Genomic DNA, 25127 nt, shown 5'->3' on the forward strand with positions numbered 1-25127 from the left:
TTTTTTTAGTCACCGAAATACTTCACTAACACGTTCGCAGTTATGCCGGCTATAGTCGTCGGCCCAAAAGACATTGGACAGTTCTAACCTACATGAAACTAAAGTAATTATATGGTAGGAGGAGATATTGTGTCCCTATAAAGAACAGCCAACAACGAAAGTGTCCCAGTATGTTAGTCAAATAAGATTTATCTCAAACCATCAAGCACGGTCCAATCGCAAGTGAAATATAAAAAGTTATGATATGTGTCCATATGAGTGGATTCTATGAGAAAAAAGTGTTCGCAAATGTTTTTTAACCTAGACAAAATTGTATATCAAATAGTTATTCATATGAAAAACTCAAGACAGAGCTAGGATTTGATTCATTATTATGTAATGAGGGTCCGATGTCTTGCAGGGTACCCGCTGGCACAGGGCAAGTTTAAACTGTGTAACTCGGTTATAAGCTTAGACTTTACCCTGTCTGAGTAATCTATAAGTGTGAAAGCACTACAATTAATGATATGAATCATACACGTATAAAACATGTGAGTCGAGGTCCTGTAAAAAATACCTGTAAAAAAATACGTATTGTCTCGAAGTTATACTGAAATTAAAAAATAGAGCATAGTACAAACATATCACAGTTTTTTTTACATATATGGTATAAGAAAGAGAAGATTTGATTACCTGAGCAGCTCTCAAGAACATTCCTTCAGGTATATGATGCGTAGCAGTTGTAATAACTCCGAGAGCAATTCCTGGGAAGATATAGGCATTGTTTCCCTGTCCCGGGTGGAATGTCTTCCCGTGTACGGTCACTGAACTAAACGGAGACCCAGATGAAAATACACAGCGACCCTGAAAACATTAAAATATAGCATATCGACGAATATTAAATGGAAATTTTAAGTCAAGTGTGAATCTATCATATTATGCATAATTTCCGATTCATTGAAACATAAAATGTTCCTCAACAAATGCAGATACGAAAATTGTCCCTAGACCAGTGATGGGTAACCTATGACACTTATGTCAGAGATAACACACATCATTTTCAAAAAAATATTTCGAGGAGGTCAGCATAACTTTACAAAATGAAACAGAGCCCACGAACATACATTGTGAACTTATTACATGGCCAGTTCAATAAAAGAATCAATCAATTTAGATCCCTAGAACAAACAATTAAAATAATTCAATATCCGTATGTATCAATAATACTTTGAAATCAAATGATTTCGAATGGAGCAATTGAGTTGCAATTTACGGAATTTCAAGACAGCATTTGGGTTCAAGAGTTCGTCGACTTGAAGTCCAAACTTAGATTAGATTAGATTGATATTTTTTGACAAAATACAAGGTTTTTTTTTAACTTTACATATAGCATTACATATTTTATTTGTACGAAATATTCCCAATCAGCAAAAGTGCTGGTATGAGGGATATTATATATAATAGTTTTAATAAAAAGTCGATAAAAAAATTTAAAAAACACATATCACTCGTAACACGGGGTGCTTTATTTAGGTGTTTTTAAGTACGTATATGTTTTGTATATTTTTTAGGTCATTGGAAAGTGAATTGTAAAAATTTATTGCTGTATACACAAAACTGTTTCTTTTCCGTTAGTACTAGGTTGTTCGCAAGTTAAATTATTAGACGCTCTTGTATTTATTTTATGTATGTTGTAGTTAAAATTAAATTGAATATTTGTCTTTATTTTATTCTTTTTCATCTTAAATATCATTCATATTTTTTCTGTGTAGATTAATTCCTCTAGATGGATCATTTTTGTTATTCTATATAAATCTGTGGTTCTAGTATATTTGTTTAAATTAAATGTTACTTTAAGTGCTTTATTCATTGTTCTTTGTATTGATTCTTGTATTTGTTTACTACATTGCGACCATATTATTAATCCATATACAAAGTGTAGAAGTACAAAAGCATTGTATATCATAAATTTTGTACTTTTATCAAAGACTTCTGTTCTTTTCATTATTCCAATAATAGGACCCAGTTTTTTTATAACTGCTTTGATATGTTTTTTCCACGCTAATTTTCCATCCACTTCTAAACCCAAGTACTGATGAATCTAGAAATAAATCGTTTGGAGGATGAAGAAAAAAGCACCACGAAAAAGATATTGCGAGTGCTTGAAACTGATAACCGAACGCTTTTGGTACTCTGAAAATCTAGCGATGGGTTTAGTCACAATATTTCCCTTAACGTACTTTAGTAAGACCTTATTCTCGGTGTTGAGTAATATTTAAAAGAATAAAAGAAACCCACTGACTGATGAAGTTCGTAACACTTGTTAGTGTTTAAAATGTATGAAATACCAACCATCAAGTAAAGATTGCAATGCAATTTAGCAACAAAAAAGTTACTAATGTAAATATTTTTTGTTTATGCTTTTTAATAATAATAAATAAATAGTTCAAAAACAAAACTCTTTCATTTACTAGGGCTGCAAAAATTATAAATATTCCTAGATGTGACAGAGCATCTGGGCCAAGCCAGGTTTTTCAGAATTTTGGCCTCCCAAGCTAAAAAAGTTACCCATCACTGCCCTAGACCTTTTCATATTGCAACTTTTAAGTCTGTTTATTTACAAAATCCAGACACTTAATCTCCTAGTTCAGATAATAATGGATTATCGTGGGTAATACTGCAATAACTGTTAAAACTAATTAACTTGCGAGTGCCCGGCCGGATTACTCGATGTAATAAACTCTTCTATATAAATGTATCTGCAGCTAACTACAGTGCACACTACACACACACCTATAAGGAGAATTCATGTGTTTGCAAACGAATTGCACTGTAGTTAGCTGCACGAATACCATTTATATAGAAGAGTTTAATACACTTGAAGTAATCCGGCCGGGCACTTCGCAAGTTAATTAGCTTAATAATACTATTGTTATTTATTGTAATCTTTATTAACTATATTCTGTATTGTGATTATTATGTTTCTAAATTCTTCTAATTTTAAGATTCTTTTAATATAACCGATGGGAAAAAAATTACTTCTGTTCTCTCTACTGGAATATAATACGTATGTATGTACTATATGTAAGATTAGTTTTTATATATTTTTATTTTCTTTTTCTAATTACTTCATTTTCAATTTTTTGCTACTTTTGTGTAAAATATATGTCTGTTCTTTAAATATAAATATATGTAAAACATGTAAAAGCCTACAAGGCGTTTAAAAAAATAAATAAATAAAGTACCGCACAACATGTTTTTTTTAATGAAAATGTTTTACTGAAATAAATTCATTATAGGCACTAAGGAGCTGTTTGTTTTTGTTTATTGATACTTTTAATAAAAAAAAATGTTATTCTTCTGATACTCTAGCGGTATTTTTAGTTGACAAAAATCGTAATATATTAACAGAACACTTTTTAACCCTGTCAAAAAATTCAATTGATAGTTACGCGGTAATGCAGTATCACCGATGTTATGTTACCTCTGTATGTTCATAAGCTGCTTCGGCAGTGCACTCTGCTTTGTCTGTTGGATTGGAAAGGGCGAATATGATGGGTCTGTCATTAATTTGGGCCATGTTTTTCAATACTTCAGGGGTAAATGCACCACTAGCGGCTGAAGCTCCTGTAAAAAAAATATATATACATATGTCAACAATATTTTTAAGTATTTTTTGTTTTCGTATGTGTCCAGGCGGATGCAGAATACAGTTCTTTGTGATAAATAGAGCCAGAATCCTGGAAAAGAGTTTTTATCTCGATCGCTAATCTAAGGTAAAAATCCTGAAAAAGGAAATCAAATGGAGAAAAGTCCTAAGTAATGTAGCGGTTGGCGCATTGAGGTCTTAGCTTCGATATCTGGGAGGGTCGACATAAGGTGGTTTTACACTGCAATATTACGCTGTCTCCCTGGACTGGCACCCAAGGGGTAAGACGCTGCATTTGGTGCACCAATGCAGTACCCTATGCATCATTAGGTACGGATATGATGATAGTGTTTTATTTTTGTATATTTTAATTTTTCGGCCTCGTGGTGTAATGGTCAGCGTGTTTGCCTACCGCGCAAGAGGTCTCGGGTTTGATTCCCGACATGGTTGACAAGAAATATTTATTTGAAAGGCTGTTTTTACACAAGAATATTTCATAGTCCCTGGTCTGGTACCTAAAGCGCAAGACTGATCACCTTACCTTCATGTAATAAAAATTATCAAGATACGCTGCGATTGGTGCACCAATGCAGTGCCCTATGCACCATTAGGTGCAGAAAGGGAATGAGGATGATGATGATGATATTTGAATTAAAAAATAAATATATTATATTCCAATATTTAGTATTATTAAATTGACCAAATCATCGCAAACAAGTACTGTATTAAATTCTGAAGGCATTTCATCAATATGCATCGACAAATATTGAGAACCTCTTAGTATAGGCATTTACATGGCTCGTAACTGGTCATTTTCTGTATGAGGAAGTTCAGTGTTACTTAATTGATCAATACAGACTACCAGCTGTGTGGTAAAAATAAGTTGAATATGTTACCAATAAGACAGCTGGGTTTGATTCTCTGCACGAGGGTATTAAGGTCCACTTCGGGAGCCTGGTCTTTAGAGAATGTATTGGCTGGACCCCCCGGTAGACCACCGGGCCGTGAAGGACACAGGAGTCCATTGACATCGGCCATGTAGATTCTGTCCCTCGCCTGCTGTTCCGACAGACCTTCATGTTGCATGGCCGCACAGGTAAGGTTGGCGATCCCAGTGGCAGCCTACGGAGAACGATACACGAGTCTTCGTTTATTATTTATGGACTCACTCACATTGTTTTTATATACAGTTAAGATTAAATAAAATACAATGAAAGAAAATTAAAGCTAGGACAAAAAGACAAAAATATTAACTACCTCGAGACAAGATTTGTTTTAAGATCTATTTTAGTGAATTTTTAAAAATCTACACCTAAAAAGTCCAGTTCCTGTCTTGAGCTGACAATACAACACGATTGAGACATTGGTGCACGCAAGCCGTAGCTTCTGCTGTTCTGATCGAAGAACAGCACATCATTATTTCGCAACCGGCGGTTTGGTACATTCAATGCCGCTTGTTCCAGTAATGATGGTACATCAACCAAGCCAATAAGTAAATAAACATGACTACGGAGTCAATGCCATTTCTATGTTTGTGTAGTTTTTGCGTCTACAGAACAGAAATACACACATAAAAAACAGTATGAAAAGATTTACCCCTCCTGCTCCGAGGAAAAGATAGATGTTCTCGCTGATCTTTCTCTTGGTGATTCTAACACTAGCCATGAGCCCGGCCACAACGACGGCAGCAGTGCCCTGGATGTCGTCGTTGAAGGTGCAGTACTTGTGTCGGAACTTATCCAGAAGACGGAAAGCATTGTGCTGAGCAAAGTCTTCAAACTGGAAGAAAACGCAAAGTTAAAACATCACCATGCAAGCATAGTATTAGATAAAACAGTAAATGGAAGAGTGTCAAACAATTTTCAAATAGATCAGAAGGCCTGCTGATTTAATTTCCGGTGGTTTCCTAGTCATTATGGCAAATGCGGACAAGTTCCTGAAATAAGCCACAGCTGAAACATCCCGCTCAATCCTCATACATTAAAAATTAAAACTAAAACGTATCCAATTGAAGTAAATATAAACCTTGTAAGGTAAATAATAATGCAACTCAGATATTTAAAAAAGGTGGAATAGTAGAAAATACATAACTGGAATAAAGAGATAACTTATGAGGACATTTTTACAGAAAAAAAAACCTATTTATTTTCTTTACGATTTCAGGGTTAATTTCTACATATTTTTATATGTATTCAACAAAAACATTAAATTTTTTTTTTTTTTTAATATTTGTTTTTTAATTTTTTTTATTATGATTTACCCAAATATTTCATTTTGAGGGCCATTTTCAACGAGTTGTAAATAACTCACTATTAGAAAATGGGAATCAAGTTAGGGTAGAGTGGGATTCGAACCACGGACCTTTGATCCGTGAGTTTTAATTTACATTAGGGTATGATTGCTTACCTGAAAGTGATTGCCCGTTATCATTTTAATGATTCTTTTTTTCAATAACGCGTCTATATAATTAACCAAAATATTTGGGACATTCTTTTCATTATTGATGATGAATAGAAAAGTTTTTTGCGTAAAAAAAATGTTTTTTTACTGAAATACTTCAGAGACTGTAATTTTAGGAGCTTTATTTTATTGTTAAAAAAAAGGTCACTATATTACAACTTAATTCATTTAATGCAAGAGGTGAATAGATAAAGATTTCCTATTAAACTATTTTATTGTTACTAGATGAGTAAGGTCAAACCTACAACCATTCAAAATCAAAATTCCTCAAGCAGCCAATCATTACACGACTTTTTCATTTTGGATATGTATTCAAAAGTTGTTTTTTGTCATATGTCGTTTGATTAACAAAATACACGGAATTTGTGTATATTAAAAAAATAAACGTATTTATTCCTCAATCTTAATACTGCCCATATGTAATATTTATTATCTTAGTATTTACAACTGCCAATATTACTTAAATAATCAATTAAAGTCAATCAGGTGCAGTTGCTTCGTGAATTATGTCAAAGGAAAATGTAAGGGTAATATATAAAAATTAAAAGATCATAATATAAATAATCTTTTATTGCTGATTACTGCCATATCTTGACAGCAAAGATAAATAAAAAATAAAACAATTGTCGTTACTAAATTTAAATTAACGTGGATTATTTGATAAAGTAATAGTTAAAGCTCATTTAACCCTTACGGGCCTAAGGGGGTATCTAGGGTCCTTTATATATAACTTTTTTTTAAATCATCAAATTGATTTAATTTTTTACATAATCCTACACCATTATGTTAAGAATGTATCAATAATATTTTTATTTAAAATCTGCAGAATTCTTTCAATAATAATTCGCATTTGTCTTTGCTTTTTCCCTTTGCAAACAGCAAACAGCAAACATTGCAACTCATTCACTCCTACAATTTAATAATCTTTGAAATGTTGGTCAGTTCCCAGTTGTGCTTCTTGCAATTTGGTCGCTTATTTCCAGCAATAACCACAGTACCTCTCCCCTAATGGATTGCGTAACTTTAGATCAGTGTTATTCAACACGTAGTAGCGAGAGGAGCGCTGTCATATAGCATCCTTTTGCAAACAGTATTTTATGAAAAAATGTATGAATTTCACAAAAAACTCAAAATATTAAGAAAAAGTTTTATAAGCACTACTGTGAAAATCAAATAACATAAATGATCGTTTTTTTCAAAGTCGTATTTATGGCATTTTAGCTGGGATATTCCTAGTACCCCCCTCCGTAACTTTTTCGTGCTTAGTCTCGGAAAGGTTAAAAACTGAAAAATTTGTCTAAAAGAACTGTCACTGCTACTAAAATAACAGCTCAAAATACGTGTGATACTCATATTTTAAATACAGGTAAACGTCGTTTTGCGCCGGTTCGATTTACGCCGATTTACAATTACGCCGGTTGGAGCCGGCGTGGGATTCCCCAGTTTGGCCAACACCAGACCACAGTAGGCGCCGCGATTCTAATAGCAGACACACTTTTACACATTGTTTTATTCTATTACCGTGTACGCAAGCAGCCTGTTGTGTATGTGATTTTTTTTCTGAGTTAGTTTTCGTTTTGTTTTTAAGAAAAATAAAATGGTATGATTATATTTTTTACTTTATTATTATTAAAATTAAAAGAATATTCAAATATGTGTAGTTTATGCTATGATTCTGCAAGAATTAAGCAACAATCAAAGCAAATGAACTTGGATGATTTTTATAAAAAAGTGAGAGAATTTAATTTAGTACCGACAAACTGGTGAGTTAGTATTTATTATAAAAAAATATTTATTTATTTCAAAAGATTATGATTTATTTTGTAAACGAATTTAAACTGTATTTATTAAATACATTTATAATTTATTTGGAATATATATAGGATGTGTATTAAATAAACATGTTAGATTGTTCTTAGAATTTTGACATGGAACCTAACCTTATATCTTCCATTATACTTGTGTTCGTTTTACGCTGATTTTTTTTACGCGTGTCTCTCGGAACGGAACTCGAGCGTAAAACGACATTTACCTCTATTTCACAAAAACATAATTTATTAAATGTTCTCAATATATTTAAGAATTAAAAAAAAATCGTAATGAATGCAAAAAATGAAGTATCATTAGGATCATTTGAAGACTAGATAAAAAAAAATATATTTGAGCGAAAAGTGATGGAATGAAAACAGAATTAAAAATTGCGTAGTTTACCTGAATCAATGTATTTTGTCCATAGCGTTTGACAACGCCTCTCATAAATTCATCGACAAATTCATCATATTCTTCCCCGGTAGTCCTTTTCTGTCTTAACCCAATATAAAGAGGATCTTCTAATAGATTCTGAAAACGAAATAAACAAAACAAAATTGCAATTATTACAAGACATCAGAGAAAGATTTGCATGGTAACTAATGTAATGTTTCACTGTCCCTGGACTGGTACCTGCACCTTTAGACTTATCATTTGTCTGCCATTTGATTACCTACGACCCTATTACCAATCCAGTGCCTTATTTGGATAAGGCTATAATCATGATAGTTCTAATTTAACATATTAAAATAAAATCGCATTATCACTTTATTATCATTAAATCACTTTGTTTTTATGTACCACTTATATTTTTATAATTTGACAACCAACTAGTTTCAGCAATACAATGCCTTCTTCCGGAAATTTTAGATACAAACAAAAAAGGATATTCACTTGATATTTTCAAATATTGGAGATTAGAAAGGCTGTAAATAAAAATTTAAATATTTTTAATAATAAAAAAATCTTAGTAAAAGTCCTATTTTAAATATGTTCCCTCTCCCTAAATCCACACACAAACCCCCTCTCCTCTCTACTTCCATATGCTTCCATGCCCACTCTACCCTCACTGTGAAAATTTTATATATGTTATGTTAGTTTGTAATTAACCCTGAAGAAGGCATAGTAATGCCGAAACTAGTTGGTTGTCAAATTATAAAAATATAAGTGGTACATAAAAACAAAGTGATTTTATTTTAATATATTAAATAATAACGTTCCACAGAGTAAGTGCTTCAAACATCAAAAATATAGTTCTAATTAACTTAACTTACCTCATTATTGGTGCCGACGTCTAGAGTGATGGGCAGACACTGGTGTGGCTTGATACCTGCCAGGGCGGTGTACAGAGAGAGTTTTCCAACAGGAATACCCATCCCGCAGGCGCCCAAGTCTCCCAAACCCAATATGCGTTCTCCATCTGTCACTACAATGGCTCGCACGTCAGGTTCAGGCCTAAAATGAAAAAAGAAAATATTTACAAAATTATCATAATAGTGAAATACGTTTTCTTTTTTTACAATGTTAAATTAATAAGGATCTACGAACTGTCGAGTAAAACAAATATTTTTTTACTATTTATAAGTAGCATAAAAAATATTTTTTATTCCCGTGAGAACGGTCATTGAATTGGCAAAAATTTTCAATGAATCTGTTCCTTTGTATTACATACTTTTACAATCATAGATGGTAAGTATCTAAATCACCTCCGTTTCGCAGACGATATAGTTAAAAGAAAGGAAGAGGTAAATGAACTGGAAACTAAGGTAGAATTATACGAAGCCTATAGAAAGATTGGTCTGGAAATGAATAAAGACAAAACCAAGATTTTGAGTCCAACAGTTAGTAACATTTGTACTGGAAATAAAATTATTCTTAAAATTGGGAAAATTAAATAAAACTGTGGAACTGCCTCGACGAATGGGGTTGAATTGGGCTGCTTTTAGAAAGCTGAAACACATTTTTAGAAATAAAGAAATCGCAAACAATCTGAAGGCCAAAGTTTACAACTCTCGTGTTCTGCCGGTGACAACATACGGTCTTGAAACCATGTCACTCACTGCCAGAAGTGTCCACAAAATTAAGTGCACTCAGCGGTCTATGGAGAGACAAATGTTAGACGTCTCCTTAAGAGACCGAAAAAGGGATGAGGAGATAGGACGCTAAGACTAAGACGGTAAGAACTCCAGAATATTCAATTGTTGACCCTATGAAAATAAAAGGAAAGTAGGGAGGCCACAGAGGAGATGGATTGACGACATCGTTGAACTCGTGAGACATGGATGGAAACAGTGCCCAGGACAGAAAAACATGGGAAAATTTGGAAGAGTTATATATCCAGCAGTGGAGAGAAAAGGGCTAATAATAAGAAGAAGAAGAAGACTATCAACTATATATTTAAACATATTTTTACTTGGCAGAGAGCTGCACATGTACAGATACTAAGAAACCGCCAATGATTAGTATGTATACATAAAAATAAAATTTTAAAAAACTACAGAAAAAACAAATAATATTGTTTGTCAAAGTTTTCGTATTGGTAACTTATCTATAAAGCCTTACCAATTTTTAAGTACATTGTAGACATGGCCCTTATCATTAATTGTTATAAAAAGACCCCTTGGTCTTCGGTAGATAAGGCCAAATTTCTGACACGCTAAGCCAACAGTCGGAGTGTAGACGATAGGCAGCATCTTCTCAATATTTTCGGATATCAATCGGAAGAAAAGCCGCTCATTTCTATCCTGAAAACATCATTTTAAAAATAGTAAGTTGAGCTATTTTGGTATTCCACAAGGTACAGTTTTGGGGCCATTGCGATTTATAATATATGTTAATGATATTTTTACATAGCAACTAAATGGAAAAATTATTTCCTACGCTGATGATACAGTTATAACAATAGAGGGTGCAGACTGGAAAGCTGTTAATAGTCTGGCTAATGAAGACATGAACAATCTAAAATACTGGTTTGATAATTTTTTTCTTTTTTTTTCTTTTATTCACTATAAACAAATTCAACATTGATCCACAAATAAAAATAATTATACACGATTCCAAATGTAACGAAATAAAAAATTGTCAACAAATGTGTTCGAAAGATAATCCAAAAAATTAAATTGAATATTTAGGACTAGTTATGGACCCAAATTTAAAATGGAAAACAGAAATTAATACATTGAATAAGCGAATAAGAAAGAGTATATATATTTTAATAAGACTTAGAAATATCCCTAAAATTGAACAATTGAAAACCGTGCATTATTCCATTGTACAATATTTACTACAATATGGTATTATTGGCTGGGGAGGTTCCTACACAAGTATTATAAACTCAGTAAAAATAGTATAAAGATTAATAATTAAAGTGATTTTAAAAAACCATCAACATTCCCAACAAAAGAACTATTTCAAATTCTTAATGTTCCATCAATTGACAAAACATATAAAAAAAACAATTTTACAAATCTATAAAGAGAATTTTTAAAAAATGTATACACTAAGTTATTCAAGTAGACGCCAATATCATATCAATATGCAAAAATTTAATACTAAACATTTCGTAAAAAGTTGTGGATATCAAGGAATAAATTTCTTTAACAATTTGCCTGACGATATAAAAATTATCAATGTCTTTACAAAATTCAAACAAAAGGTAAAAATATTTGTTTATCAACCTCCTTTATTAAATGTTGCTTTTTAACATTTAAATCATATTTAAGTTTTTTATTTTAAAATTAAGGATTTTTTTTTTTTGCAACTTGAAAACCTTATTTTATTATTTTCTTCACCATCTTGTGGGTGAATGTGTATGTGTGTGTGAGTGAGTGTGCGAGTATATGTGTGTTATAGACGCATGCGCATCTGCATGCATATGTATGTGCACATATTTATAAAAAAATGTTTTATATACCGTCATTTATTTTTTTAAATATATGTGTATTTTGTACTTAAATTATTAATATTGTAATCCCACAGCAAGCCCAAGAGGTTGCTTCTTTTTTGGTGTGGTATTTCGTTTCGTTTTTTGTTTCTGTACTTTTGCTTTTATTATGTATTTCTTTTTGTTAACATGTAACTTTACATTATATAAAATAAAAAAAATAATATGAGGTTTACAAAAAACCAATCAAAATTTAACAGAAGCATATTACCATAGAAGAAATCATGAAAATATTTGAGTGTTTAAATAGAAATTTAGCTTGTATTTAAGCCAAGTTTGTTGTCGATTTATTGATAGTTCTCGTTTTATTAGTTTTTAAAACATACACTTCCTAAAAATTTTATAAAAAAATAGTATTCTAAGTATCAACAATATTTTTAATATGCCTAAATGTTTGTAGACAATACTGGATTTCCCAGATACACAGCAAAGAGATATGAATAAAAATAACCTGTTTTTGCTGTTTTATGACAAAACTACTTTTATAATCAAAGTCCGTATCCGAAGTTGTGTTAATATTATTATGTAGCTGAGTAAACAAATTAAATTAACATAGCTACATTCTAACAAACCAGAAAAAAAAACATCACTTCTCTAAACAAACCCAGTGGTATAAAATGCACTGCTTCGATACTAATTTCAACATAGGTATTTCCGTTCACCATTTTGCCAATTTTTTTCATCATCACTCCCTTTCCACACCTATGGTGCATAGGGCATTGCATTGGTACACCAATCGCAGCGTGTCTTGATAATTTTTTGTTACGTGACGGTAAGATGATCAGTCTTACGCTTCAGGTACCAGACCAGGGACAATGAAATATTCTAGTGTAAAAACACCCTTTTTAATAAATATTTCATATCAACCATGTCGGGAATCGAACCCGAGACCTCTTGCATGGTGGGCAAACGTGCTGACTATTACACCACGAGGCTAATTTTTTTAGTACTTTTATTTCTCACCTGCATCAATAAAGGTTTTATCACTTCAGAAAAATCATGGAAAAATTAAGGGTGTTCAAACAAAGATGGAACGGTGAATGTTACACAGTATGTAAAGTGATCCATATATTTCAATATGGTGAACATAATATTAACATATTACAACAGCGATGAAGAACATTTTAGAGAAGGTAATATAGAAGTCTAGGCATCTACAGGGCTTATGACCTGTCAATGGCTGGTTTAAGTGGTCACTTTACATACTGTGTAACATTCACCGTTCCATCTTTGTTTGAACACCCTTAATTTTTGCATGATTTTTCTTAAGTGATAAAACCTTTATTGAATAATGATCTATGAAATACCGTCCAGTAAAAACAATTTTTTGCTCATTATTAGTAGCATAAAAATATTTTTAAATTTGTAATTTTGAATTCCCGCAAAAACAGTCATTCCATTGATCACGCTCCTAATACGTCACGATTCATATTTATTTGTTCCTGGCCATTGGAATTTGTGTAGAAGAATTTCACGAAGTAGTATGTGATATTTCCCTAATCAAAATAATATTCTGCAATAGTAGTTAATGTGTGGTTCAATTATTGTGTTAGAATTTTCTAATTCTTTCCAAAATTGTTTTTTTTTGCATGAAAACATACAGAACTGTGCCCACCAGGAGACGTACACTATTTTTTTATCATAGTTAAAACATCCATATATTATGCATACTTTGATTGTATGTGCATAGTTTATGTAGATAAGGTTCCAAAACAATTTTATTACAAATTAAGTGCTGGAATTAACATTAAAATAAAAATAATGCATAGTTATCAGTTCATGATAAAAAGTGAGATAAGAAATGAACATATTTTGTAATAGACATATTTCCTGTAAAAGTAACATAAATGCAGTTGTTTGGTTTCAACGTCAGGGTCTCAAATGAAATTATATGTCAGCGGAGACACTTTCTACACCATTATATAACTGGTATTGACCTTGACAAGTGAGCTCAATTCTTCTGACATAAGCCATAAGCCAGTAGGTACACTGTATAAACGTTGCAGGCAATGGAATCAAAGCAGCCAATGTAAATAAAGTCTATAAATAGAAGTAACTAAACTTGTACATTTATTTATTAATTTAATTGTTTATTATTTGATACGTTCCTGAATTTTTCAATTTGAATATTTTGTGTACTTTATTTTATTTCATTATACAATTTCATAATCATGCGCTTATATATTTATTTTACATTTTTCAATTTAATTTAATGTAATGTTAATAACTCTGGACAGCTAATGAGGAAGTTCAGTGGTAGGGGAATTGGATAAAAATAATGTTTTCTTACACATGGTAAAAATTAGAACATTTAAGTGTACGGCAAAGTTTCCCAAGAATAAATGAAAAATTTGTAATCTAATATTTTTTTTCAAAAACTCATTTATATAATTTAAAAAAAAACATTATTACAATTTGAAAATGGAGACAATCCTTGATGTCTCTGACTAGCATCCCTTCGACAAACTCTTACCCCTCTCCTACCCTCCCGCATCTCTAGTCCGCATCTGGTGCGTATCGCTTTGTTAGTCTATTACGTTTCGATTTAAAAAAAATAAATAATTTAATAAAAAAGTCATCAGGATTTAAGTCTTAAAAAATGTTTCTGAAGTTTCACAGTATGGCCCTGAAAAATCGTATTTATTGATATATTTTACTGTTTGTGAACCAAAGCTAATTTTAAAAAAAATATTTTTTTGTACACATTTTTGTAACCAGTACACCATGAGACCGAGTAATGTCCACTCGATTTTCTTTTGCAGGATTTTTACCTGAGAATACTCGCTAAATTTAATTAATGATTTTGATAAAATTATAATTGAAATCTCTATTGTTAAGTTTTACAATATTATTTGAATCGGGTTGTGGTCTCACAGATCAGAGGTCCAAGTTTCGAACCCAACTTGATTTCCATTTTCTAGTTGTGAGTTATTTACAACTCATTGAAAATGGTCACCAAAACTGAAATATTTGGGTAAATTATAAGAACGCTAATATTATTAATTTTTTTACATAATAAATTATTTGAGGCGTTTTTATTGATATTTCTATTATTATTTAAGTCATTAACTATGGAGTTTTATAAAAAAATAAACGAAAAACATAAATATTATCAAATTGAAATAGGTACAAACGAATCTAATAAATGTCGATCCACTATAATTTTACCGTTCCGTTAAGATTAAGATGATATGTGTGAAATAGGCTATTTTTCGTCGAGTATCACGTGGCTGGATTATTTATTTGGATTTTTTAAAAATAATGAACAGACTTTAAATTGTTAATGCTTACATTATTTACAAGCTGATAATTTCAAATGAGGAATGATCTAAGAAAAAATTACAAAACGATTAGTTGAACTAAAAAAAGTTTGATTGAGCAAAATAAAAAACCGTAGGTATCACTTTTCATTTGATTGGCTTCTGGGAATTGTGAACAATGGCATGTTTCCCACATTGCTTGTGACTCACACTCACAAACAGACAACTTGACACTATGGTAGGCCAAAGCATTACTACCTAAATGAACAAGGTCAACTAACATGTGTAGGATAGAGACACATAATTATTATAGGCAGTTTTACACTGAGTGTGAAATAGTTACAAATATTACAACATTGACTAAAATAAACATGGGTGTTTTTTTATGTCTACAATATTCAGATAGTTTTGAATACGATTTATTTATTACGAGAAAATGACTTTATTAAATTATTTATTTAAATTAGGGTAGGCATATTGCCTTAATGCAATTTCTTTCTATCTACCCATACAGTTCAATTTGAGAAAACCAGTAGTACATGAACATATCCTAGGTTTCAATTTGTTGCAACAGAGGGAAAATATTTGTGTGGGGGAGGGAAATCTAGGCATTTACAGGGCTTATGACCTATCTCTCTCTCTCTCAGCTCTTTTTTTTTTCCATTATAAACCAAGATTAATAATAAAATAATGTGACCTCACTGGGGTTACCCGTGCCGAGGACATTTAACAATATACATTTTTTTGAAATATTTTTACATGTGGGAATAAACAAAGAAGACTTACAGAGATACTTAACAAAATGTTCAGAAAGTTCTTACGTACCTATTTAAGTTTTTATTTCATTTATGAACACCTATATTATTTATATTATAAAACGTACAAAAACATAACATTAAATATACATTTGTAGAACAGATTTTATAGTTCATATCAGTTCATAGTTCACACTGTTCATTCAAAATCCATTTTTTTCTAAATAAAAAAGGTCTGAAAGTTCATACATACATTCGAGTTTTTCTGTATATATACTATTTAGCATGTGGTTCAGATGTTTATAAAAATTTATGTTTTTGCAATAATTTTTATTTTTAGTATTCTTCAATAATATGCATGCTTCCACTATCCATTATGTTGAATCCCAACTCAACACAGAGCTGCTGTTCTCTAGAGTTAAATTTAAAATAAAATACACAAATTAAATTTTGTGTATTTTATTTTTCTATATTTTTGTAACTAATTACTTTTTAAATATTTTCTCCTCAAATGTGCTATTTTCTAAAAAAGCAAAACGTGCCGACTCGGAAAATTTCTATCTGCTACTTTCTTAAAAAAAAAATCGTTTCAGTTTTGAGGTGCGCAAAACAGGAACCTCGATTTTACCGATTTAAGTTAGGCATAATCAGTCTGACACAGTTGTATTTTTCGTACATTATTCGGGGAGGCATCTGTGAAAGAGTGACAGAAAAATTATATTCAAATACCTATTCATCAAACCGCTCTCTGCGCCATATCCTCTTAAAACTCAACCTTACTCAGTTTGTCATTTTGATGTCACACATTGTTTTAATAGAACTAACCTGGAGCTCTACGAGGTACAAGTATTTGTTCAGATCATCTTGGTATCTCTCCAAAGATATCCGGCATATCTCCAACTGCTCTTCTTGCGTCTTGAATCGAGCCGGCTGCAGCCCGTGGATTCCCAAAGCCTGGCGCTCTTCCAATGTAAAGGCAAGGCCCTGTTAAACAAAACAGAAATCAAACATCCCAGTATATTACACAATGCACATACGCGGCCTCCGTGGTGTAGTGGTCAAGACGCTTGACTCACGCACGGAAGGTTCCGGGTTCGATTCCCGGTGAGAACACAAAAAATTAAAAATGTGATTTTTCTCAAGCCTGGGTGCTCTGTGATGTAATTCACCACTGTAATTAGGCCTCCTGGCCTGTTGTGGTGCAAAAAAAAAAAATATATATATCGTAAAATAAAATACGCCTGGATGATGGAGGCTGCAGTTCTGTCTGAGACATGGGTAAGAAGTGCTATTAACACATAGCATAACAACCAAGAAATTTTAAATTTATCTCTTGCCTAACTTTTAATTTTGACTTTTAATTTTATCTTTTAGTTTTAACTTTTTGAATTTTAACTTTTAATTTTAATTTTTAATTTTAACTTTTAATTTCTAAACTCTTAATTTTGACTTATTCATATGTACATCTACTACCTGCATCTAATTAATTATTGCTGGTTGTGAATTTTTGCTAAAAAATACAAATGTTCATGGAAGCAGAGAGGGGAGAAAAGTATAGTTGGAGCTTTACAATGTCTTCTCCCTTTTATGTACTTTTTATTTAATATTTATACATGTATATATATTATTTTTTTGGAATTAAATTATTTTTTCCCCTCTCCTCCTGCATTCATAATAAATTAATGCAAAATCTGTAAATGGTATTACTTTTTTTTATTGTTCTTTTGTACCTTGTATTTATATAAAGACTGTATGAATTCTTTAATAAATAAATAAACAAATAAATAAAAATATCATTGATGATTCTAAATGAAAAAAAAAAACAATTCGATAACGACTCGTCGACGTTTGCGATGGTTGAAATTGGCATGAAATGGTCCACGGGGCAATGGTAAATGAATGAGAATATTTGGTGATGAACATCATTATCTTCATTTCCCTATCTGCACCCAGTGGTGCATAGGGTACTGAATTGGCACTCCAATTGCACTGTGTTTAGATCATTTTAGTTACATGGAATATGATCAGTATTACGCATCTGCGGTGCTATTCTGAACCACTCTCGTGGCCATAGACAACACTTATATCTCGTGAATTTACATACAAAATACACGAGATAAAAGCTTGTTCTACGACCGCGAGAGCGTTTGGAATACCAGCCCAGGTGCCAGTCCAGGAACAATAAAATATTGCAGTGTAAAACCATGTTTTAAATTAATATTCCATGTCGACCTTCCTAGGAGTCAAGCCTAGAACCTAGTGAGGAAGACACATGCACCAACCACTACCCAAAAAGGTACACTTATCTCCACTGGGTTTTCTTTATTAGGATTTTTACCTGAGAGAAACCATTGAATCAAAACCACTCGACAATATTGAGTGTGTCCAAATGTAGGCAGGTTGAATTTCCTCCATAGGGAATTAATAAGATCAAAATTTAATTGCTTTTCAGGCGTTGCCTAGTAGGTGAATTGATTCAGCCAGATGAACTTCACACACATGGTAAAGGTTTCAGCTCTTTTACTTCACAAAAGTCAATAGATGAAAGAGTTGAGGAAATGTGGATGTTTAAACATAGACAGAATGATAATGTTACCCAGTGTGTAAAGTGGTCACATAAACCAGCCAATGACAGGTCACAAGCCCTGTAAATGCCTAGACTTCCATATTCCCTTCTCAAAATGTTTTCGCTCTTCGTTGCAACAAATTTAGAACAAAAACACTATTTTTATATAAAACTTTAAGTACAAAAAATGTATGCACTTTAGTGGGCTTATTGCTAAAAGCAATACCTTCTAGGCAACCAAAACACAGACTGGTTAAATGAAAAATTTGTGAAAGTTTGTCCTTCAAAATTAAATTGCATTAATACACAAATTTATTTTCAAAATAGAGCTGTTTTTAGTGGGCAGATAGAGTTTCCACAACTTATTAATAAAAATACATTACATGATGATGAATTTTGGATCAGGTATGAATTCGGAAGGGGACAGGAAGAGGATACGAACAGAAAGGCGATATGGAAGCAAAGGAACTTAAAAAACAAATAAAATGAAGGGAGCTTGAGGATCTTAGGATATATTATAGTAATGTTTCAGGTCTTTTTAAAACGTATTATAGGAAGGTGATATTTTTATATGAAGAGGTAGCTCATTCCAAAGTCTGTAATAATTATAATTTTGATGGTCCCAACGTATACTATCCGCATATTGGGAAGTTTACGGGAGAGTAAAAACAAAGCTTGATATTTTTTTTAAGAAGCTGTCAGATACTGTAGAATTGCCAAGCATGCTACTACTACTACTACTACTACCATCACGCCATTTCACTGTAGGGGTAGGCAGAGAGAATGGACCGCCACACACGTCTATCCTGGCATACAATCCTAGCCTCTTCCACATTCATACATCTTGTCATACATGCCCTTCGGTTCTGTCTGCTTTTGACATGACCAGACTTAAGATTTTGGTTTATCTGATCATGCCACGTCTTCCTTGGTCGTCCTCGTCTCACGTTGCCGTTCATTTTCGCCATATATACTTGTTTTACCATTCTCTCGTCGTCCATTCGTTCTACGTGACCAAACCATCTCAGAGACCCTTTCTTAATCTTATCAATTATACTTGTCTCAGATTTACACTCTCGCCTGATTTCATCATTCGAAACCCTGTCATACATTGATTTCCCACACATTCGTCTAAGAGACCGCATTTCAACCGCATTCACTCGGCTTTCATCCTTCCTCTGCCAGTTCTATGTTTCACTTCCATACATAAGTGTTGGGACTAAAACTCCGTTGTGCACTGCCAGTTTAGCTTCGATTGACATATTTTTATTAGAAATTACTGTGCTTAGTGCTCCGTTCATTTTGGTCGCTTCTACTGTATTTTAATACACATATTTGGCAAATTTACAGTATCTGATGGCTTCTTAAAAAATTAACAAGCTTTATTTTTGCTCTCCTGTGAACCTTGCAAAATGCAGTTTCGATGGTATACTTAGGGGCCGTCGATTTATTAATAGCAATGATTGTAGTTACAATTATAGAAATCCAGTAATAACCATTTGTACGGCTAGTGGATTCAATAAATAACCATGATTTTGTAATTGAGTTTTTGATGTATAAATGCAACTATGTAGCACTGAGCTGAACCGAATACTTTATAAAATCATTGATGCATAAAGTAATTTTTACTGTATTTTAAATAGCACCTTAAAGTTACAATGAATTTAAACATTTCAAAATAATTTTAAAGAAGGCTGAAAAAAATTCCAATGTATAAAAATGTTAAGTCATGTAAGATTTTATTTGTGGAAGATTCAAGTCAAAATAAATACTTTATTTCGCAAATCATTTGTTATGTTAAGAGTTTGAAATGTGAATAAAAATACATATAACTGATAAGGAGTTAATGATAAAACTGTGCATGCTAATTAAGTGAGTAAATAAGATAAATATTAAAAAAAATAACATTATACTTTGGGATATCCTATGACAATTGATTTCCTGCCAGTTGTCACCGTGTTAGTTTATTTGAGGGACATAGTAATAGAAAATTAACTCCCATGAGAGGTGTGGCGTGTGGCATAGCAAATCGGATTGCCTTAATGTGTTCAATCATACATCTCGTATAATTTAGGAACAGGATGCGTAAAGTTTATTTTCCGATAACTTACATATTAATCAATTAATTTAAAGATTTTTCCAATTTGAAACCAAATTCCGAATCTGTTAGCTAGTAAAAATAATTTAATTACAATATTTGAGTTTGTCCAAATGTTCATAGACAAAAGACTGGATTTCACCCCCTCGGGGGTCATTAAGATTAAAAAAGTGGCCACTTAAACCAGCCAATGACTGGTCATAAGCCCTGTAAATGCCTTGACTTCCATATTCCCTTATTTAAGGTATTTTCCATCCCTGTTGTAATTTGTTAATCTTAATGATTCCCGAGGGGGTGAAATCCAGTCTTTTGTCTATGAACATTTGGACAAACTCAAATATTGTAATGAAACCAACTGGTCCAAGAAGTTTAAAAATTGAACAATTGTTTTCAGGCGTTGCCTAGTATGTGAAATAATTCAGTCAGATGAATCTCTTCACAACAATAAAGGTTTCAGCTCTTTAACTTCACTAAAATCAACAGATGGAAGGATTGAAGAAATATGGATGTTCAAACATAGGCAAAATGGTGAATGTTACACAGTGTGTAAAGTGGCCACATAAACCAGCCAATGACAGGTCATAAGCCCTGTAAATGCCTTGACTTCCATATTCCCTTATTTAAGGTATTCTCCATCCCTGTTGTAATTTGTTAAAATAATTTAAGATAAAGATGATACTTAGTATTTGATTTTTATACCTGGCCCCATTACAAAGTCATTAATATTCTGCGGCAGAGGAAGAATACAGTTCTGGGTGTAAAATAGAACTAGAACCCTGGACAATTTTGACTCGGTGGCTACTCTCAGCTGAAAATTCCGAATAAGGAAATCGAATGGAGAAAAGTCCGTGTCATAGTTTAGTCCTAGGTTAAATTTATTTACCTATGGACTTATATAGTCCATTCAACAATGGCAAACACATTTCGTTATAATACATACAGGTAAAATTGAAATAAAATACAAAAAATAAAACTAGGAAAAAAATAATAATAATAATTGATTTATCGCAGGGTGGACATAAAATATTGATTTTAACGATCAAACTACACTGCAATATTTCATTGTTTCTGGACCTGAAGCGTAAGACTGATCCCCTTACTTTCGTTTGACAGACGATCAAGTTACGAGATTTGTTTTTCATGATTTGTAAAAATAATAATATAAGTTACACCTATTATAGAAGACTTGATTATTTTAAAAAATAAGAGAGATATATCAATTCTTGTATTATATTGCTTGCCCAAAGAAACAGAGAGATATCTCAGAATATGTTCTTAAACGGACATTGAGGTGTGCAATGAGTCTAAATAAATGAAATTGTATGAAGTAGATTATGAATACTATATTTTCACATAGGTTAACTGTCTAACTTCAATATTTTATTATTTGAAAACATTAATTTATTAACGCATATCAACATGCGTATCTCAAAATCTGAAATTTTGGGTTTATCTCATTGTTGCCCTGATAAAGAGGATCTCTGTTTAAATGCCTTTTTTTTAATTCTCATGAAATGAAATTTTCTTACCTTGTTAAGTCGAGGATCCCTCAAGTGGTCGATGCCCATGACCATGGAGGGGCAGATGATGTCTCCAGTGACCTCGTGGTAAGGCCGAGAGGCGGAGAGGGGGGTAGGCAGGCATGGTCTGCTGGAGCAGGCTGGGCCACTCCATGGTACAATGGCCGCAAGCGCTCCACTCGGGCCACGGACTCTGATTTCAAGGAAAAACTAATTATTAATTGTTTTTTGGAGTAACCGTAATATATATTTATTATCGATGTATTTCTAAAGTGACAATTAAGAAATAGGTGTTTTCGAGTTATCACCATTTAGATTAGGAAATATTCCTGAGGAATCATTAAAGGTGTAGTAACTTAGCTTTAGTAATCAACGGACAAATAGCGCTAGTGTCACTTTTGTTGTTTTGACTCACTTCAACTAACTGTATGTTGGTAGTGTTTGAACCGGTATTATTTTAAGTTATGTCATTTATGTAAACGAAATGTTCAACTCTTTTGTGTATCATTTAGAGATAAGACATTTTTGTTGATAGAATTTATAAAAATAAAAAGTTTTATTTCGAGTTGTCGGTTTAGCCGATCAAGATTAATAAAAAGTTTGTTATTATTTTGAGTTACGTCACTTTAGAAATGATCAAAATAAAAAAGGGATATCTGAGAAAATATATCTGAGAGTCACTCTAAATGAAATGTTCAGGAAACACTCGTGGTGTAATGGTCAGCGTGTTAGCCTGCCATGCTAGAGGTCTCGGGTTTGATTCCCGACATGGTTGACATGAAATATTTATTTAAAAGGCTGTTTTTACACAAGAATATTAGAATATAGTCCCTGGACTGGTACCCGAAGCGCAAGACTGATCATCTTACCTTCATGTAATAAAAATGATCAAGATACGCTGCGATCGGTGCACCAATGCAGGAACGATGATGATGATAAAATAGCTTATTGGGATAATTTCTGCATTTGTAACTTCAAAATGGCAAAAAGTGTTTTTATGTGTGTTTTATCCTCTAACATACAGATATTTAATTATTGTTTCTTTGTGCCGATTAACTTGGAAAAACCTTTAGGTTTTGTAAATATTTTTTATCAAGCTCGCCAACAGTTTTTTGCCATTTGCTCAAAATGGCACTTTTTTAGTAGGAAAGCATATGCAATTTTTTTATATAAACACAGTCTTGTAAAGTGAAAAATTGTCATCAAAAGAATAACCTGCTGAGTCTCTATTTTAAAGGTTTGTCAACAGGTGGGAAAGAGAATATGAAAACTATTATTTATGAAAAATACAATACAACACCCAGACCAATTTTTTCTACATTAAGAATCGGGTTGTGATCCCGTGGCTAGTGTCTCTTACTCACGGCTCAAAGGTCTGTGGTTCGAATCCCAGTCTACCCCAACTCGATTCCCATTTTCTAATCGTGAGTTATTTACAACCTGTTGAAAATAGCTCTTAAAATTTAAATATTTGAGTAAATCATATGAAAGCAAATATTTCTTCTTACAATAAAAAAAAATACAGTGGTAGCCAATCGATTGTGAAATAATCTACCCACTAATGTTAGAGATGCCTCTTCTTTATTTACATTTAAATCAAGATTGAAATGTCACTATCTAAATATTTAAGTTGTTCCTTTCTCCTTCTTCTTTCCTTCCCATCTCCTCTCCTCTCTTCATAGAATAGTGTAAATTGTTTTTTTTGTTTTTCATTTTGTATAAAGTTATAAGATTCAGTATATTTCCTTAGTATATGTACTTGTGATTTTCTCAAACTGAACGGTTTGGGTAGCTAGGAAAAAAATGCCTTAAGGCAATATGCCCGCCCTTAAATCCTTATATATTGTATATGTATATAAAGCGTTAAAATAAATAAAAGATTATGTTTTTAACACGCTCACAATTATAGTTGTAAATTTATAGTTGTTGTCCTAGCACAATTATAGTTGTTGTCCTAAATGAGAGATGATTTTGACGGCTATAGCGATCAGTCCAAAAGGCATCGGTAGTGAAAAGACTACTATCAACTATATAAAATTGAAGTGTCATAAATGTGTCTATAAAAAACAGCCGGCAACAAAAATGTTCCAGTATGTTAGTCAAAAAAGATTTACTTCAAACTATCAACTACGGTCCCATTGGAAAAAAAGAAAAACAGGAAAGTTATGATAGGTATCCATACGAGTGGATCCTATGAGAAAAAAGTATCCACTGAATGGTACCTACGAGAACAAAGTGACCAAGAACGTGTTAATTTCTTTTTCAATAGTTTCATATAATTAACATGTTTTGTAACATAGTTCTAATTATTGTAATGTGTGGTTTAATTTATAACAAGCTGAAAATTGATTTAAAATAACAATTATTAGATGTAATCGTATTTCATAATAATAATTCGTGTCAATACAAAAGAGAGTCGATCAATCAAAATGATAGATTTCAAGGTTAACTAATCAAATTAATTATCTCTTGCAGAACTGAATAATCAAGTTGTTGATTGCAAAACAATATAAGATCAAATTGATTAGTATTTACACAATAACTGAAATATAGATCTTGGTAAAGAAAATTGATAAGGTATTTATAAAACAACACACACAAAGTTATCAAATAATGTCGTGTGCACCTGACAAATACTTATTTATTAATATAATTTTAAAAAAGAAACCATAAACTTGTCATTTTTTAATTTCAGGAGATAGGGGAGTAATAAATCATAAAATTTGTGTATATCTGACCTGGTCTGAAAAAGTTGAAAGCTGTTTTGTAGAAATATACCTATTTCTGGAAAATCGGAAGTTTACGAATGATCACGTTACCTTCCTTAATTTATAATCAATATGACATAATGCCAAAACTGTTCTTTGAATTGTAGTTCCGGTACATCATTATGCGCGGAGTTGTAAGTTTTTTTAATCAAAATGAATGCTAATAATCTTTATGTTCATAACTTATTTTGTTTCTGAAGCTTTGGGTAAATATTATATTTTCATTATCAGAAAAACATGAGGTATTTTGCGTCGCTCGAGTCAACAGTAATAATTACGATTATCTCTTGTCAGAGAATCTAATATATTACTATGGTGAA

The 25127-nt window shown here is 32.1% G+C and overlaps 1 protein-coding gene across 3 annotated transcripts in view; it reads right to left on the reverse strand.

The window, feature by feature from the left end:
• Men-b (NADP-dependent malic enzyme b, mitochondrial) overlaps positions 1 to 25127 on the reverse strand; it is a 44434-nt gene that overhangs the window by 13569 nt on the left and 5738 nt on the right. For all 3 annotated transcript variants that reach the window (XM_088230308.1, XM_088230307.1, XM_088230306.1), the window contains exons 2-10: positions 22049 to 22232; positions 16681 to 16839; positions 10460 to 10641; positions 9172 to 9352; positions 8300 to 8428; positions 5225 to 5407; positions 4525 to 4750; positions 3464 to 3606; positions 673 to 843 (exon numbers count right to left, since the gene is read on the reverse strand). In XM_088230308.1, coding sequence (XP_088086434.1) covers positions 673 to 843; positions 3464 to 3606; positions 4525 to 4750; positions 5225 to 5407; positions 8300 to 8428; positions 9172 to 9352; positions 10460 to 10641; positions 16681 to 16839; positions 22049 to 22232 — 1558 coding nt within the window. The remainder of the gene's footprint in view (positions 1 to 672; positions 844 to 3463; positions 3607 to 4524; positions 4751 to 5224; positions 5408 to 8299; positions 8429 to 9171; positions 9353 to 10459; positions 10642 to 16680; positions 16840 to 22048; positions 22233 to 25127) is intronic.

Source organism: Micrasema longulum, unplaced genomic scaffold (assembly GCF_059751315.1).
Source record: "Micrasema longulum isolate JH-2025_06_02 unplaced genomic scaffold, ASM5975131v1 h1tg000746l, whole genome shotgun sequence".
NCBI classification, from domain to species: domain Eukaryota; kingdom Metazoa; phylum Arthropoda; class Insecta; order Trichoptera; family Brachycentridae; genus Micrasema; species Micrasema longulum.